The sequence below is a fragment of the Cornus florida genome, unplaced genomic scaffold (assembly GCF_030987335.1).
Source record: "Cornus florida cultivar Cherokee Brave unplaced genomic scaffold, ASM3098733v1 CherokeeBrave_3.0.0_Hap2_Chr02, whole genome shotgun sequence".
Taxonomy (NCBI): domain Eukaryota; kingdom Viridiplantae; phylum Streptophyta; class Magnoliopsida; order Cornales; family Cornaceae; genus Cornus; species Cornus florida.
The window spans coordinates 11,580,772-11,600,403 of record NW_026775572.1 but is presented as its reverse complement, the minus strand read 5'-3'; the positions used below and the strand labels follow the sequence as shown (position 1 = coordinate 11,600,403).

The following is a 19,632-nucleotide window of genomic DNA, read 5'->3' as shown; positions in this document are numbered from 1 at the left end:
AATGATAAAAGTTCTGAGCTGGTATCACTATTGACAAGGAATGGAAAGAAGAGGGAGGGAGGGAGGGAGTGAGGAATGGAACGATGAAGAGGGAGTGCTTTAAAATTTACTGTATGTTTCTTTCTTAATCCTAGGTAAATTATATTTGATGTATTTCATGTAGTAATAAACAACATTTTGTCTTACTTGGTCAAAATATTGGACCAACATTGTGAATGGCGTGGCCTTGGGCTGAAAAGGTGGGTTAGCCCGTGCACAGATTTTACAGGCACATCACATGGAGCTACCATTTCTGCATTTATTTATAGCAGAGGTACTTTCCATTATCCACGTGGCCCTAGCATGCTTTTCTATCACCTACCCTGGACCATATGATTTAACTAATTCTCCATTTTGAACTTAGTTATGTAAAGCGTGATTTAAAAATTGCAAATTTAAAAAAGACAAAATTAAACCATAAATAGTGAAAACGGGAGTTAAGAGTGAGATTGCGAGAGCGCATTCAAAGTAGTACTCGCTGAGAAGGATTGTGTAACTTAAATTATGATCATTTCTTAAACCCATTAGATATACTCCAACCTTTCTTTCTCAAATTATTTATCTCAATAGCTATCACATCAGTTTGTTCAAAAATTTATCATCATTTATATCATATACCTCGCTAACATTTTTTTTTTTTTTATAGGAAATGTGAAGAGTTGCGTTAGTAATTGGAATAGGTGTGAATTTTCAATCCATATAAATCTTTTTTCAATTGATTATTTAAACCGAAAATCATTTATATCATTTTTCTGCCTTGAAGGTGAGATAGTTTGCATAGAAGGAAAAGAGGAGAAAAATCTTTATTCAAATCTCTGAACTTTTTGAGAATTTCCATGAGTATAGAGTTTTGACTGTTGTAATCCGAATATTTTGGATGTAATTTCTATATATTTTCAAAGATAAGGAGATATCAAGTTGTTTGGATTTTACAATAATGCATCACCCCTTACATTTTTATTCTGGTCATAACTGTACAATTGGTTTTTTGGTGGCCCCCATGAGAAAGATGAACAAAGTCTGGCACTATATTTTTATTAACTATTATTCCCGTCCCAAAATAAGTGTTTATTTTGGAACACTTATTTTGGGAAGGAGAAGTAAACTCCTTCAGTCCCAAGCATGACTTTGTTTGGACTTTGAAATCAACCTCGATAACTTATGGAGCAACCAAGACAACTACATACTTTAGTAGCCCAGAAGACCTCCAGATTCACTGACCAGTCGGCCCAGGCCCATCTTCAAATTACCTTGAGAAGTTGAGTCCAACTTTCTTTCTTCCTCCGGGCTCTCACAACATGTAAATTGAGGCTGCGATCCTAGAAAATTCTACATGGTTGCATCAATCACAACTTGAAATACAAGTAAACGCATTTGCTTGCGGATGATTAAAACAAACAAAAAAAAATGTTCTCTCAAGTTGTACTTGAGTTCTATTCCTTTCTAGTCGCACGAGAGGTAGAGGAAATAATGGTTATGCCCGGAAGATGTTCATACATATAGCATTAAAATTTGACAAAGAAATCTAAGGAAGAAAAGTAGCCGTGGCTCATAAATTGCTAACTTGTGTACTTACATGTTCCCAATGATTGTATCTGGTACAAAATTACAATGGTCACAACTATTTTCTCCCACAACATGTGTGGTTCAAAGGTCGTCTTCCAAATATACCATACAACCAACCTTTTTTTTACCAAAAAACAAATGGTGATTGATGAAAAAGAACCCTCTTTGAGGTGGACTTGCTGCTTCCTTTGTTATTTCAAGAACTTTTAACAGCTAAATGCATGAACCAAGAACCAAACAGATCCCCTGTGCATGAAACTAGACTCTCCCAACAGGAGAAGGGGGTGGGCATGGGAAATATTTTGCCGGCACTTCCCGTTGGCCTATGGTCGGAGATTCAATTCCATTAAATCCACTCAAACCAGATTCCTGTGAAAGCTTTGTGTCAGACAGGTTATGCACTTCCATGACCTCGGATGATTTCTGACTACTCACAAATGCAATAGAAATGGCAAATGCTTGTAACAAAGAGACTGATGCATTAAATTCAACTGAGTAAATTCCTTCCTTGAATAATGCCAAGCTGAAGATTGGCCTGTCCTCTTGACCCTGTATGAAAACATAGAATAGACCGAGTATTTAGCAAAATAACAAAGTTAAACACTGAAGGCTCAGAAAGAGAGAATGCTCAGCCAACATAAAAGCAGTACCTGAAGGAAAAGATCAAGCTCCTCGTTGGTAGAGCAAGGTCTAGATGATCCTAAATGCTTGCAGCTATAAGCTTGGTTGGTGAGAATTCGTAGTTTGCAACCAACATCCCAACCCCCACAGTCACATGATCCACCAGATCTCCATCTGTTGATCAATGGTGAAGGTACTCCCCAATTTGGCAAGCCATGAACGCCACCAGGAAGAATAACTGTAGTACTCTTGGAGCTACTATTTGCTCCCGTTTTACAGGAGTTCCCATCTTCCTGCAAACAATAAGTTAACCCCTTCCCTGCAAAATTGTTTACTTTATTGCTCTGCTCTCCATCCTTGTTTGAGTTCTCACTTGGGATCTTGATGACAATGGCTGCAAGCTCCTTGTTTGGCATGAACTCTGGTGTTTCCTGACCCTTCTGTCCATGATCAACACTATACAGGACAAACTCTTTCACTGCAAATTGGTCTTTGGAGCTCTGTGTAGCCAAATCTAGAAAACATGAGCTGGAAACCTTCATTTGACCAACAACATCATAGCCAAAGCCACAACTTTCTCCTTTAAGCTCTTTATTTATCCACCCACAACCCTTTTTCTTAATTTCACGAACAGAGTAGAATGTGTAAATCCAGCTAGAGTCATCCTTCCCTGATGAGAACTTTTTCACAGCAGCAGCGAGAATGTCACTGTTCTTACCAACCACAAGTTTGAATAAAGGGGATCCTTTTTTGAATGTAAGCTGCAGAAGAGCTTCAACAGTTGATGCCTCATGCTTCTTCTGCTGAAATGATTCCGTACTATTAATTGGCCAAGAGGTACAAGAATTCAGATTTTCTTTCAATGGCTGAACAGACTCGGCAGAAAGGTGTGGGTTTACTACCTTGGGCTTCAGTAAAGGGTCCAGTAACCTTCTTAGAGGGGAGGTCCTGGCTCTGCTATGAGCATTAATCTCTTTTCCATTTGCGCTATCCAAACAATCAGAAGTTTTGGAACTCACTTGACCAGAATTGACAGTAGAATGTGAGGATTTTGGAACAGTTAAACCCTCCTTAAAACTAAAACTTCTGCTCATCCTGCCGAGGCTAAATGCAAACCGGCGATTAGGTGAGGGATGCCTTCCTCGGGCAGTCCCTTGTCCAGCAGTTTCAGCATCATATCTCTTGGAAGTTTCAGTTTCATTTGAACTTGAAGGCTTTATGTTTGCCTTATTCTCATCTAAAGGTTCGCCATTGGATAACATGGTTTGTGATTCAATTGAATATGGGCACATGTGAGATGCATTGGGTGGAAGATCCGTGTTCTGAGCACCAATCAAGCTACATGGCTTCATATCAGATTCTGTGTTGGCCTCCATGCCAGCAGACAGTGTGCTAGAGTTTGAAATTTCAGAACTGAGTTCTGAAGAGTGAAATCCCTCAGATGAAAAGTCATCTTGTGTCAATTTTTCATCAAATGATATTCTGGGTCCGGAAAGCTGAAATACCTCTGAGCAACTCTTTTTTGGAGAATGTTTGGGAAAAAAGCGAACAACACTATAGTGTTTGCCAGGGCAGTGCTCATGAGAAAGATTAAATTCTGATGCTTGCAACTCTGATTTCTGCCTAGTTTCACCATCATGAGCACTCATTGAATCCTTTGCAGTGTGTGAGGACCCATATTGTCTCAAATCAAAAGAAGAAGTTTCCTTTTCTGAAGCAATCAATTGATCTGGATCTCTTCCTTTGACCCTCTCCATCTTTATGGCAGAATTTCTGCCAAAATACTTCTGCGTCTGGAGGAGGTTTCTCTGCCCATCCAAGGTACTCTTTGGAGCAGTTTCGAAATCTTGAAGTTGAATGCCTTTCCCTTGAGAATGTTTGATGCCTTGAGAAAGGGCTTCTTCGTGAGATGAATTAAGATGAGAACCATCTAATGGGGTCTCCTTTCTTTGAGGAGCAAGAATCTTGGAATGATCTGAACTAAAAAGTGAAGAGGAGCCACTTAAAGATGTGGAATTACTGCCAGAGGATGGAGTATTCATGTCATTTCTTTGCAGGACATGTTTTTGGTTGCAATTCCATTTTTCTAGATGCTTCCAATCAAGAACTCCAAAATTCAAAGCCTTTTCTTGGTGATTTTTTCCTTTCTCCACTTGCTGTAAATAGCCAGGCAAATTTGACATGTGCTTGACCAGCTCATTGTCTTTATTTGCCTTCTTCCCAATCCGCTGCTTTTGGTGGTTCAACGAAGATTTCAGTTGGAATACGAGCCCGCCTTTTGCACTCTGTCTGAATTCACGATCCTGATCAAGGTTTGGTTGACCAGATGGATTATCTATTTCACGCTTGTCTTGAAACTTCAAACTAGGACTTTCTTGAGATGATACAATTTTGCCCTTCACAACTTTTGATGTTTCTTGCTGCCTTGAACTTGTTTGATACATTTTCCCAACGGGTTCCAAGTGCTAGTTATTTGATTCTATCTCAATCTGGAATGGTATTATGCATCCTATTGCTTCTATGACGTTTTTTAGCAGCCAAAGCATGTCGCTGAGAGACATCTTCAGAAATTCTGCTGAAAACTCACATTCTGATGCAAATTACACAAATGTGAATCTTCAGATTAATGAGATGGATGTAAGTTATCAATTGTCAACCAAACACAGCTTTATAAACTACTGAATTAAGAATTTCAGCATAGAAAATATTCCGTGACAGGAAAAAATTGCACTTTTAATTAATGAGAAATAGGAAACTATAAAGTACACAGGAAATGATATGTTTCTGCCGAGGACTAACTAAATTCTAAACCTGAAAGCCACTATTTTTGTAAAGTGTAAACAAAAGGACTAGGACCGGTGCTAGCAATTAACTTCCTCAGTAATCAGAAAGACATAAGATATGGATATTGTGCCACTGTCACTTGGATAGAAAGCTATGGTTGACAGGTTAGTGTAATCCCTTAAGAATTGTGTGATCTGGTGGCTGTTATATGTAATCAACTAAATTCATGAACATTTAATATAAAACACATGTGACAGCTATCCACCTTCCATAACTCCAGGCAATCCGCAAGCATTGGGATAAAAAAACGGAATTGAGACAGAATGTACAATTCCACTACGAACACAGTCAAAACAGGATTAAACAGAAGGCTAAACTCCCTGATTACTTGTTAACAATCTGTCGAGTCGTTCTGAAATTAAATCAAGACTAACATACATCTGATTGATTATGGCATTTTGTGGATTACATATTTTATTATTTTATTCTATATAGAGTCATTTGTGCAAACTCTATATAGAATGTTTTTGGAGGCAATCCCACATTATTAGTTCAGCTCTATAATACCAGAATTGGGAATTCCCAGTGGCAGCTCTAACTTTAAGAAAATAAATGCTCAAGACAAGGATCCATCTCAAAAAAATGTGGCAGAGGAGGAAATCTAGATTCACGAATGTAACAAAACCATATGAAACTTGTAACAAACTGATAAAAATGGTTTAGTTGACCATATTTGATATACTAGTACCTGTAATAAATGTATATGAAGAGCACCTAATTGGTACGGACTCGTGGAATTGTTTATACCCACCAAAATCATCTTCGTTGGACCATAAACAATATAAACTGTTATAACATTATGTAATTGGACATTCAATTGTCAGAGAAGACACACTCCTGTTGCCTAATATCAACCCTGAGGAAATTAAATTACGGAATAGTTTTAGTCACAGTTAAGTTCATATGGAAAGGTATTCGATTTCAATTCATTCAACTTTCTTCCTGCCTTTGGAAGAATCAAATCAGCATTCTCATCATATTTATTAATGGACAATACTCACTATTGATGTGGACCCATAATAAATTGACAAGTCATTTTTAATTACCAAATCAAATATGGTGGGGGTAGATACTCACTCACCAAATCAGAGATAGTGATTTGATTACCATCTATATTTGGTAATTAAAATAGAATGTGTCCTTTTATTATTGGTAACACTTAACATCTATACAACCATAGTAGATAGAATACGGAATAGGGAAAAACAGTAGAAAAAAAATGGTACTTAATGGGAATAGCATGATTCTTTCTTGGGAAAAAATATGATAGAAAATCCAGGATAAAAATATGTAAACCCTAAAAAATCCGAGTGCTAATAAAAAATTGTGGGGAAGAAAGGTATCATTTATATATTACAATAGTGATCATTTTTATACTAATTTATTATTTTCTAATCATAACCCAGTATTAATTTATTTGGTTTTTTCATGTACCATAATAAGCTCACAATATGCATTTTTGCTAACTATGTACCCAACAATTCTTAAATGAGTTAGGTCATTAGAAACCTCATAATTCAAGAATCCCAAGGTAAATTAAGGGACTTGAGCGATGTCAGTCTCTACTAAATTCCATAACATACAATTTGACAAACCAGTTAATAGGTCATTCAAGAATGAGAACAAGGAGACTATGGAATACACATCTCTATCTACGCAATTTCCCTTTTGTGTTGGAGACTGGAAATCCTATAAATTGTTCAAGATAACAGAGAAATTCAAGCAGATAACTAAAATCCAAATCCAATGTGAGATAGATCCAAACTAAAAAAAGCTAAATTTCTACACAGAAATAAAACAAAAATTGGCGGGAAATAGAAGCAGCAAAATGTATCAGAATACAATATCTGTGAATATGTAAGCGCCAAGAATTGTACTAAAACCTCTGTAAAACAAAAAAATTGAGAGCGCATATCACAAGAAATTGCAGAATCAAACGATGAGAAGAAGATGGAATACATAACCTTAATCAAGTGGGTGAAATAACTTTGAACCAACCAAAACGTACACTAAAGGAAAAGAAAAGAATCGCAGAAAATGAAGAAAGAACAGGTACTTACCTTCACTTCTTGTAGCAAGTAACAGTTATGCGTTTTCTTCAAAAAGCCGGAGAAGAAAGAAGCAGCTATCAGTAGCAGAAGTAGTAGGCAGAGGATAGAAATAGAGAGAAGAGGGACAACCAAAACGTGTTTCTTCTGTCTTTCGCTGCTGCAGCGATGAAAAGAGCGTTGTTTAGAGAGAGAGAGCGTTTCTTTCGTTTCATTAAATCAGATAGTTGAAAGCGATGGAGCGAAGCAGGAGCTAGGTGGGTCACCATCAAATAGGGAGCGGTGGTGGGCTATATGGGGTCCACTTGGAGACGCTATTTCTCAGTCGCGTTTTTCGATATACAGATATGGTGCCACACACTGGGTCCGCAAATGTGACGTTGTCAATCCCTCGTGATTGGGGATTTGCAGTTCTGGTGGTGTGTTGTAACTTGTGTCTTATGTGACCAAATCTTTGGATTTATTATTATAAATAAAGTCAGACTAATTAAATATATATTAATAATAATTAATTATTTTTATAGAGTTACTTTTTAAATTTATTTTCCTGATTTCTTAAGATATATATTTTTTATAACCATGATTTTCATATTTTTTATATGATTAATAATTATAAATTTAAGAAATCTATGCATTCATTTGTGGGACAGTGATTGAGTTGTGAAAGTAATTTATTACGGTAGTTTCAGATGTTGTTATGGATTATTTTTAAATTCATTAATTACTTGTTTCTTTATTTAATAAGACACTAAAAACGTGTATTTTTAAGACAAAAATGTCCTTCTTATATATATATATATATATATATATATATTTTGTCTTGTGTCTATATATATATAAAAATAATTAGGTAACTTTTTATTATAATATTTATTACTTATCAAACTTTCCTTTATCTCTCAATTGTAATTTTAATTACTATATTTTTCGTGGAAACCTACCATAGATTCAATTCCACGATTTTATTTGACTAAAATTCAATTCCATAATTTTACATTCAATTAAAACTTACATTTAAAGCGTATGTATGTATATATAAATAACGTAATATAATATAAAAAATACATACAAGGCCTGAATTCATTCATAGAGTAATGTTGCCTGAATCAATATATATATGGAGAAGAGTCTTTATTAGTTGCCAAAAAAAGGAAATTCAACCTTCCAAAAAAAAGAAAGAAAAAATAAAAAAGAGATCCCACGTAAGATTGGCTATATATATATACACACACACACTAATAAAAACCACGTGCACGTGATCAAAAGTTAATTTATAATTTTAATTAAAAATAAAAATTATAAAGAATTATCAAAATGAATTTTGTTTTTAAATAATTAATTAGCAATTTGTTTGAGTAACTCCAATTTTAAATATTAATGAAATCATTTATTTATTTATTTATTTTTTGCATATTCATGAATCATGAACAACAAATAGTATTATAAGAGTAACCATTAAAATTTAAGGAGTTACAAAATTTTACTTAAATAATTATTAACTCATATATATAAATACTAATTTTAGATAAATATTAAAATTTATAATTTTAAACCATTAGTCATAATTGTAAATCATAGTTGGTCAACAACATAAAATAGTAAAAGATAAAAAGTAAAACTTATCAAGTAACTAAGTGTGTAAAATAGTTCTAATTATTTTTTTTTTTTTGACTTTGGGTGTGAACCTTTAATAGATTTTTTTATTTTTTTGTTTGGGCAAGGTAATTCTAGCGAACTTTTTTTCACAATATAAGTTTAACAATAATATAAGTTTAACAATGGAGTGATATTAGTGATGATAGTTCAAACCCACTATTTGTGAATAAATTTTGAATAGCTGAAAAAATGAAGTATGAGACAAATATTGTGAAAAAATTACAAACATAATTGAATTTGTGACTTTGTGCACTTTGATTACTACATATAAAATGTAATTAGGATAGTATGATTCCTTTCTTTGGTTACAAGATAATTCGATTTAAAATATCATTATTGATTAAAATTTTTATATAAATTATAAATACATCAAATTAAAAAATAAAAAAAAAATAAAAAAAAAAAAGGTTCCAACACAAAAAATTTGAAGAATATTGAAAAGAAATATATTGATTTTAGTGAACTATAATTTATTTAGTGAGAGATTAAACTTGTAACAGTAAAAAATAACATTACTTTTTGGATAAAATAAAATAAAATCATATAGACATAAATAAAAACTTGTGCCATAGTTTAAAAATCTATATTTCCTTTTGAGTAAAGTAAGTTTATACTAATTCCTTGGTGAATGGAAAAATCAATGAGAAAATAAAATTTTAGAGATACCTAATATTTGGGAAAAGTAAAATTTTAGAGATACCTAATATTTGGGAAAAATAAATCAGAGAAGAAAATTGGTAGGAAGAGAAGAAAATTAATAGAAAACTTTTAGAAAATGAAATTAGAAGCTTCGGTTATTCTCTTAACTCGTTATAATTAGATATCTTTGTATAGTAATAGTATAGATTTATTTTAGTTATACTTTGCTTATTGATATTTTATTAAATTAATTATAAATTAATGATTTGAAATTCTCAAACCACCTTGTACTTTTAATAATAGTATATATATATATATATACAACAAACTTTCTAAGGTTTTTTTTTTTTTTTTTTACTATGCAAATTTATAATAAAAATAATATAATTAGAATCCTAGTCTAACCATGAAAGAGTTTAAATTTATAATAAAATAATATAATTAGAATCCTAACTTAACCCTTCTATCTCTTTTATGTAATATAAACTCTTTATTCTCTATTTATTTATTTATTATTATTATTTTTTGTGAAATCTTATTCTAAACCTTTCTCTCTTTTATGTGATATAAATCATTTCTTTTTAATTTTTATTATATATATATATATATATATATATATGTACCGAACTCTCCAGTTTTATTTTTATTTTTATAAATACTATGCAAATTTATAGTAAAATAATATAATTAGGATCCTACTCTAACCCTTCTGTCTCTTTTATGTAATAGAAACTACATATATATATATATATATACTGGTTATATGTGGTAGAGTTAACTCATAATAAATAGATAAATATAGGTTATATGTGATAGCGTTTTATAAAAAATAAAATAGGTAATTTGTGCTAGAGTTTTATATAAATAGGTAATTTGTGGTGGAGTTTTATATAAATTATTTTATTTTATTTAAATATATTTGTCTAATTAGATTTCATTTTATTAAAAAACTCATAATAAATAGATAAATAGGTAATTTTTGTTAGAGTTTTATAAAAAATATTTTAAAAACTATTTTTATATCAATTAATAAATTATTTTTATATTAATAAATAAATACTGAAATACTAAAAATAAAATAAGTAATTTGTGATGGTAGAGTTTTAAAGAAATTATTTTATTTTCTTTAAATATATCTTTGTCTAATTAGATTTTATTTTATTAAAAAAACTCATAATAAATAAATAAATACAGGTTATATGTGATAGAGTTTTATAGAAAATAAAATAGATTATTTGTGGCAGAGTTTTATAGAAATAGATAATTTGTGGTAGAGTTTGATAGAAATTATTTTATTTTATTTTATTTAAATATATACTTATCTAATTAGATTTCTTTTTATTAAAAAACTTATAATAAATAAATAAATAGGTAATTTGTATTAGAATTTTATAAATTTTTTTTATATCAATTAATAAATAAATTTTTTTTTGGATTACTTACTCTTAGCTACCGTCTTTGTTGTATACATTTTGTGTAAAAATATATTTTCCAATAACAACTAACTACGTATTATGTCCAAGACCTTAGAGCATCTCTAGCGGTATGTTAAAATACCTTTTGTGTAAAATATACACAGCCACGATATGCAAATTTTTTCCATTTTCAGCAGTCTGTTAAGATACATTGCCACATTACCATTGTGTAAAAGGATTGTGTATTTTACACAACTTTTTACACGGCCAAATCAACATATTTCCTTTTTCATCCTTCTTTCTCATTTCATTAAAGAATCAACCATGTATTAAGTAAGTTTGTAAAAATTATGTAGGTCCTAGCATGACACATAGTTGATTGTTATTGAGAGATATATTTTTACACAAAATGTATAAAACAACCGTTGGAGTTAAAATTAAATAATTCAAAATTTTTGTGTAAATCTATCGTTTACAAAAAAAAAAATATGCACAATGGTTGAAAATACTCTTACATAATTTTTACAAACCTACTTGATTCACTTACTTTTTCACGTTTAAAGCTCACCTCTCAATCCCCTCAATTAGAAAGAAATATTAAATAATAATTTAATTTGTATAACTATATCAAACAACAATTATGCAAAAATGTGATTTAAAAATATGTATATAATCTTTGGCTGGTATATATATCTAATATTATGTATATAAACCCTAAAATCTAAATTCATAAGAAAGTGATGAATCAAAACGAAGAAACTATAAGAGGAATGAGACAGAAGAAAGAAAATTGCGAGTGGGAAAGAGGGAGGAGAGAAAATATGATGATGCGGAAAGGGCAGTGCAAAATACAATAATTTTATACATTAGTTATGTGATAACATATTGCAAAAGATAATTAAAAAATAAAAAAAATAGTGTATATTTAAAATAAAAAAATAAAAAAAAAAAAAGAAAAAGTTCCATGACGCTAAAGATACTCTTATGTTTGCTGGAATCTTGTATCACTTTTCTTTTATCAACTTTCCGTTTTTAGGCTCGTTTTATTCCTATCTTGCCACACATTAATGTCTTTACTTTACACAAACTAGCCTTTGTTAAATAAAGAGGATATATCTTTACAAAATCAGGAAAAAAAAAAAAAAAAATTTAATAAGAGAGCGGAAAGAGTATTCTTAGATCTTCTTGACATGGCTGGATAACTTTAATGAAGAAAAAAAGAAAAGAAAAAAGAGAAGAGTATTCTTGGATATCTTTGTCCCATTTGGGTGAATGATTTTTTTTTTTTTTTTTTTTTTTTTTTTGCTTGAAGATAAAGCACCTAATATAGAGATATCAAGAAAAACTGAACCAAAAATCATTGGCAAATTAATATCAATGAACAACTTGTTTTTAGTAACTATAATTAACATTCAAAAAAAAAAAGTTAACCATAATGACAGTTCGCATAATTCCTATTCAATCCGCTTGTTGTACTGCCAAAAGAATAATTACTTATTATATCCTAATAATTATTTTCCATGATGGTTAGATTATATTGTCAATCTATCTATCTCATTTCCTAATACAACAAATTGACAAATAATATATATTGGAGGAGCTGTTGTGCAAAGTCTTTGACATATTTTTTTTTAAAGAATTTTCAAAAATTATCATCAATTACACTGTTGATGAAAATGATTTGAACAAGGTCGGTCAAAAAGTTGCTCTCATGAAATTTGCAATTCAAATTCATACATTTTTCAAATATTGTAAGTGGGAGACTCTGAATCCATATGAAGGAGTTTATGCATCAATTTCAGATACAATAATTGACATACATAACCTCTATACGCACAATCCCAATTAAACAACATAAAAAACAATCATTAGTGTAACAAAATAATCGAGATCTAAACAGATGCACCAAACATTGTGATAATAATATGCCCCAAAAATAAATTAAAAACACTGAAAAATTCAAGAAGCTAATTTTTTTTTAATATTTTTATATTAGAATCCAATAATTTTTGGGGGTAAGCAATAAAAAAATAATAATGGTGATCGAATGATCCATGTTTGAATGGGCTTCCATTAGCTGGTTTGAGGCCTTGTGCCATGTTGTACACTCTTTCTTTTCGGTCCGTTGGGCCTTCACACTGGGCTTCTAGTATTCATCTTGCCATCCTAATAAGCAAAGTTTCTGGGCGATTCTATCTTTTGTTACATAGAGAGAATATAAGGGCATGTTTGTAATTTTAAAAAATATATATTTTTTAATTTTGAAAAAGATAAAAATTAAATTTCTTCTACTTAATTCAGCTTTCTAAAAACTCTTTCATAAAAAGGTCCATTTTTGAAGAACTCTTACCATGCCTTGACCTTCAACTCTAGAGATTTTATCAAGACACATTCTCATGTATTCCACTATTTTACCATTTTTGAAACTTTATACAAAAATGATTGGTCCTCAAATGATCAGACTCACCAAAATATACACGTTACTGATATTTTATGTTTGCGCAACCTCACTTTTCTTTCTGTCCTATAAACTTTGCAAGTAACACCTTTGGCATAAACAAATAATACAATGGCAATTTATGAAAATAATAATAATAATAATAATAATTCAGTGGCATGATTTTTTGAATTAGTCTCACTTTTAAATGTCCAATCAGCAGATACAACATTTTTGGAAGTACCCTACAGATGTCCACAAATGCATTGCAATTTGAACCCTACTTAATAAAAGAATGGTTCTTGTAATTAATCAGGAAAAAAATAAAAATAAAAAGAAATAAGTAGATTTGTGTTCAAATTTTGAAATTATCTTTATCATTGTTGTCTCACGAGAGTTATTCATATAATAATCGTATTGTATTTGTGTCAAGCTCGTTTAACGATAGAGAACACAACTTATCATACGAATTATCACCCTAGATTCATCAATACAGAAAAGGGCGAACATTTCATTCTCCTGGTCCAAAAGCAGTGCATGAAAATTGTCCTGCCAAAAACGCAATAAAAGAGATGGCCCTAAATGAGCTAGCACTAGCAGCTCATTGTCTCAATTGACTCACTCTACAACACATGTTTTGTTCCTTTATGTATGTGATACCATTACTCAATATCACTTCGAAAGCAACACATTTATGTTTAGCTGGCAACCTCTCAACCATGCCTGCCTAGATCATGACACTACATTCTAATCAAGCTGGCCGCCATCAAAGAGGCCCATCTCATTAACAATTATGTATTGTACCTCTCTCTTCAATGGATATATCTTTAATTTGGACATCAATTTAGGGCATGTTTAGGTAAGTAACAGTTTCACAAATTCACGTGTTCTCTATTTTTATCTTTCAACAGTAAAGCTTTTTAAAGATGACCTAAAATGTGCCTTTATGTAAAACACCATATGATGTTTCTATTGCTATACATGCGTGTCTCTATACATATATACATATATATATATTTGTTCATATCATTGCCAAAAGAGACACATTTGTGTTAGCTGGCAAGATATACAACAGGCTGAAGATGACAGTGCATGCTTATAATCAAGCTGGCCTTTTTCAGGGGGGTCCTCTCATCCTCCATCCACACCTTCATTAAGAACTATGTAGGCGATATGAACAATTCCACATTCTGAAACACTACATTATGATGCTACAATAATGTATTGACATTCATCACTTCATGGAATTTGCTAAATTTTGAAGTACATGAAATATATGCTTAAATTATTAAATCGATTGTGAAAGGACGTGTAAATTTGCACATGGGATGCATAAAATTAGTTTAATCAACTGGGTTGTAATCATACCATCCAGAAAAACTAATGGAAGCAAAATTATGTTGGACTGATTAAACTAATGTTGTGTTGGGTTGCATAGTTTAACTTTTAAAATAAGTAATTTTTTTTCAATTCTAATTTTGATACACCAATTTTATGCAACTGAACATAGTGTAGGTTAATAAAGATCAGATCCGAATCCTTTATGGGATATACCAATACTTAATGATTGTGCAGTAATGAATTTGGTTGGATTTTTTTTAACAAAAAAAAGAATTTGATTGGATTGGACGAAAATGAGAAAGAAAAATTAGAGATGAGAAGCAATTGATATTGAGTTTCACTAGATGAGGGAACATGAGAACGTGAATGTTTGCTGGCTGGGCAGAGTTGAGAGGATCGAACTTTTAAAGGCTCAAACTTGTAAACGGTCGTTCTCTTGGTGACTAATAGGCTTAATTATTAGGGTTTTTGTCTGAGCTGAGCTATGGATAAAGACACGTCTGAAAGGGAAGGAAATCAACAAAGAGAGAGAAGAGATGGTCACGACAAATGCCACGTGGAAGCAACCCACGTGGCCAGCTTCTTCACCTCCCAAACTTCTTGGTCCTCCTTAAAATCAAATTCAATTTTTCTTGAAATGGGGGCATCAGTGGATTAAAGAGATTCTCAAAATTGTCTACATTAGAATTTATCTACATGATTTACATCACATCAAATATTTTTTGCTTTTTTTTTTTTTTGTTTTTTTAAATTTCCCTTTTGCATATAAGCCTATCACCTCTGTATATATATTCAATTGAATCCCTCTACATTCTTCGAAGTATATGCTAATGTGGTTTGTGTCATTCCTATTTAATTTCAAACTGGGGTTTTGATTTTTCAATTGGGTTCCATCTTATTTGGGTTTTGAATTGTGTTATTGTTCAATCTGTTGTCAAATTCAGTAGAGTGTTTATCAGGGTTTTGGTATTTTTCTTTTCTCAATCAATGGGTTTTGATTGGGACAAAGTGCTTCAAAGTTCCAGCAAATTCTCTGTTTCCACTGGAAAAAAGCAGCACAGAAAAAACGTAGTTGCAGCGACAACAACAAATGCGATTACTGATAGCTTAAGCACCATTGCAGGTAAAGTTGAAGAGAAGATTCCTGTACGCCCACTCAAGTGTTCCAAGAGTGATGGGTCGATGAGGAATTTGAAGCATGAAAATTGCGGGAAGGATATGTCCGGGTTGAAATCAATAAAGGTGGGTTCTAGAAATGGCAGGCATTTGAATGTGAAAAATCAAAGGGTTTTGATCCATGAAAAAGAAAGAGTAATGTCAGGTGTGAAAGGTAATCCTTTGCCTAATCTCACTCCTAATCCATCTCCTTCTTCTTCTTCCCGCAATTCAAGAAAACGCTTGCTTCGATCTAACTTGTCAATTGACGGGAGCCTGAAAACTGCAAAGACAGAAACTTCAAAGCCCCCTGTACGCATAGATAACAGAAGTGTTGTCAGTGAGAGTTCTGGCAGTTCGCACCTCGGACTTCTGACACCCAAGAGTACACATGGTGGAGACATTCTTTCGTACGGGAACATATACAAGGCTTCCAAAAATTCAATCTCCGAAAAAGATCCACCACATTCAAAAAATGTTCAGGTAAATGACATTGTGCCTCAAGGTAATGGTGATATGTTTTCTGGTGTATTTTCACCAGTGCAGAGAACAAATAACAATGTTTTCGGCTTTGGTGGGCGTAACTATGGTCATGGAAGCATTATTAAAGGTGTGATGAATGTGGAAAAACTCAGAAGCAAGCGCGAGGTTATTGACATAAAGGGCATGACAGATAAGCAGAACAGCTTGATTCCGAAATCAACTTCGCAATTTGAGAGTGTGGAAGAACTCAAGAATGCAGGCAACGAGAAATACAGGAGAGGTCTCTTCATGGAGGCAATATCCTTTTACAATAAGGCCATTGAGTTGTGTCCTCAAAATGCAGCCTGCCATAACAATAAGGCTGCAGCATTGACAGGCCTTGGCAAACTTACGGACGCTGTTGAAGAGTGCCTGCAGACCATCAATTGTGATCCATCTTACTGTCGTGCTCATTTTCGGCTCGGAACTCTTTATACCAGGTATAATTTATGATCATTTATATAAAGACTATATTGTTTCTTCCATTTGCTGTTTATTGGAAAGATAAATTAGTAGTTTTAATTTGTTTGTGACAGACATTTTTGTGGTTCATCATAGTAAACTGAATCTACTTGATTGTATTTTGCTATAAAATTTTGATAAGTTGTTTTGTAGTAGAAATCATTCACTCTGCACTCCAATGCGCTCATCTTTCTTGTTTGTTACTTGGACAAACGGAAATTATTAATTCTTTGGAGCAAAGAGGGTTTAAAAGCATGAGTTTTAAGTTGCTCATGATATCTATCATTCCTTCTATACTGATTTGAATAGCTTCTGACCATGGAAATTTCCAGGTTGGGCATAATAGAAAATGCAAAATGGCATTTCAAATTATCAGGACATGGTCATGGTTCAGAAGTTATGCAGCGTCTACTACATCTCGAGGATCATTTGAGAAATATGGAAAAGGCCCAAAAAGAGGAAAACTGGGATAATGCTTTGGCAGAAAGCACTCTATCCATACAAGCTGGAGCTGATGCATCAGACCAGGTTTGTAGAAATGCGTGCGTGAGTGTCTTGTCTGAGTGAGCCAAACATATATGTATCACTGAAAAATTCCTGTGACAGGTTGTTGCTGTAAAAGGTGAAGCTCTGTTAAAACTTCATAAGGCAAAGGAAGCTCTTGAACTTTTGATGGGATTCAGAAATTCATCAGAGTGTAGATCAAGAAGAGCTTACGAAGAGTCTTCGTCCTTGCTGTTACTAGAAACTCAGGCATATTTGTATCTTGGCAGGTAAATGGTCCATGCAATCTAAAAGCAATCTAGTATGTACTTCATCAAAATTAGCATAGTTGCGTGTGTTAGGAACATATAGCAAACAATGAAACTACCGCGGCTAGGTGATATTGTAGATAAATGTTTGATCCAGTTAAAAGAACTTAATCATATTTAAGCTTTGAACAATGAATGAGTAGTATGAATACTCAAATGATTGCAATAAAGTTCCAAGGAAGGTGAATTTCTGGTTTGGGGAATCCCCTAGGTATTCAATTATTGATAGTTTGGAACTAGTAGATTCATCAATTATTCAAGCTCGAAAATGATTTGTATGTGAATAAATTGCCAATAACTTGCTTATTGAATTATGCATGATTGAACTGGAGTATGTATGATTTTGTCTCACCAGACACTATTACAGTTATTTTGTCTATATCAAAAAAAGTTCGAACTTTGTCTCAAGTCATGCCTGAATTTCAGGTTTGAGGAAGGGATTGTTGCTGCAGAACAAGCTGTCAAATTGGACCCCAATTCCAAGTCATTTTTGTGGCTGAAAATAGCTACTTGTGTTGGCGATGCTCGCAAGGCTGGAAATGAATATTTCAAAGCAGGAAAGTACTTGGAGGCGCGAACAATGTATGACAAGGGTCTGCAGTATGCTCCCAAGAATAGCATCTTACTTTGTAATCGAGCAGCATGCAGATCTGAGCTTGGACAGTGGGAAATGGCCATTGATGATTGCAGTGCTGCATTGAGAAACCGGCCTAACTATTCCAAAGCTCTTCTAAGGCGCGCGCGTGCTTATGCCAAAGTAAGTTTCCGTGTTCTCTTTTCTTTTAATTCAGTGAAACAAGACAGACAGACATGTTCTTGTGCTCTGGTCTCAAAGTTGTGATTTTGCACATTCTTTGTTTCTGTTCCATTAGGACTTTTATTCTATCCAAAATTAACTTCTATGGTTTAATTTATTTTTTTTCCAAATCAGCTTGGACGTTGGGAAGAATCTCTCAGGGATTATTTAACATTGAGCAAGGCAATACCTGAAGATCAAACCATTTACGATTCGCTGCTTGAAGTACAGATGGAACTGAAAAAGGCCCAATATTTGTAAAATTTAGGTGGAAGAAGGAGAACAATAATGCTCCATATTTAATAGGTATCAACTCAAAAGGTACAGAGTGTTGGGTTTATTGTAGGCGTACACATGTATAAGTAAATAACATCGAGTAGTATCTCTCCTCTACTTTCTAAAGTGAAAGTTGAGGGATCGAGTCTCCTTGACAAATGAATGTATGAGTTTCTTGTGAAATATAAGTATAATTTTATTGTACAAACTCTCCTTAAAAAGTAAAGTTTCTTTTTTCTTTTTCATATACCAAATTCTTCAATATGAAGGAACATACATGATACAATTTATCGCGAACTCCTTGAGAATTTGGTAAGTGAAATCCATGATCATCCCAATTGCCAATGCAACACTACTTCAAGTTTTTAGGTAATTCCAGTTAACTGATGATTTCTCAGCTAAGTTGGGCCGGAATTATATTTTTTTGGTTTTATAATCTTGAATATAACACCAACATCTGGCCCAAAATGAAGGGCATTATAGGATATTAAAGATGATATAAATAGCCCAAGCATAACATTCCTCTCTTAGATTTTCTAGAATTGGGCCACACAGTCAGGGACTGGACCAATCGGATTCTTCTGATGGTATTGATCAAATGAAAGGACCCAACTTGTGGGCCTTGGCAGGCTTTTGGATTTTGGTTTAGGCTTTTGCGTTAGGAATACTCTATACGATCTTGTCCCGTTTTAAGTGTCCCATTTTATGGACCTCACCTTTTAAGATGTAATTGTTAGTATTTTTTTTTTATTGTATTATTTTTTTCCCAGAAGTTTCTTCTTCTTTTTTTTTTCTTTTTTTCTTTTTTTTTAATTTTATTGTATTGATAGTAATTAGTGAGTGAATGCAATGAATCATCAAATCTAATTATGGTTACATTTAATTATAAATTGAGAATGTTATAAAATATGACTAATACGTATAATAATTTTTAAATTAAGACAATTATTTTGAAACAGCTAAATATAAAAAATTAGACATTTATTTTGAGATATAAATCTTT

At 32.5% G+C, this 19,632-nt stretch overlaps 2 protein-coding genes across 2 annotated transcripts; one reads left to right on the top strand and one right to left on the bottom strand.

The window, feature by feature from the left end:
- Positions 1–1,565: 1,565 nt before the first annotated feature.
- LOC132293604 (uncharacterized) lies at positions 1,566–7,386 on the bottom strand. Its single transcript, XM_059791144.1, has 3 exons — positions 7,131–7,386; positions 2,256–4,816; positions 1,566–2,154 (listed from the first exon to the last, which is right to left on the bottom strand). Exons 2-3 carry the CDS (start codon positions 4,668–4,670, stop codon positions 1,864–1,866), a joined length of 2,706 nt encoding a protein of 901 aa, XP_059647127.1. The 5' UTR covers positions 4,671–4,816; positions 7,131–7,386; the 3' UTR covers positions 1,566–1,863.
- A 7,853-nt stretch (positions 7,387–15,239) lies between these two features.
- LOC132293603 (TPR repeat-containing thioredoxin TTL4-like) lies at positions 15,240–18,874 on the top strand. Its single transcript, XM_059791143.1, has 5 exons — positions 15,240–16,723; positions 17,078–17,273; positions 17,352–17,518; positions 17,984–18,314; positions 18,489–18,874. The coding sequence occupies exons 1-5, from the start codon at positions 15,594–15,596 to the stop codon at positions 18,612–18,614; spliced, it is 1,950 nt and encodes a 649-aa protein (XP_059647126.1). The 5' UTR covers positions 15,240–15,593; the 3' UTR covers positions 18,615–18,874.
- The last annotated feature ends 758 nt before the right edge of the window (positions 18,875–19,632 follow it).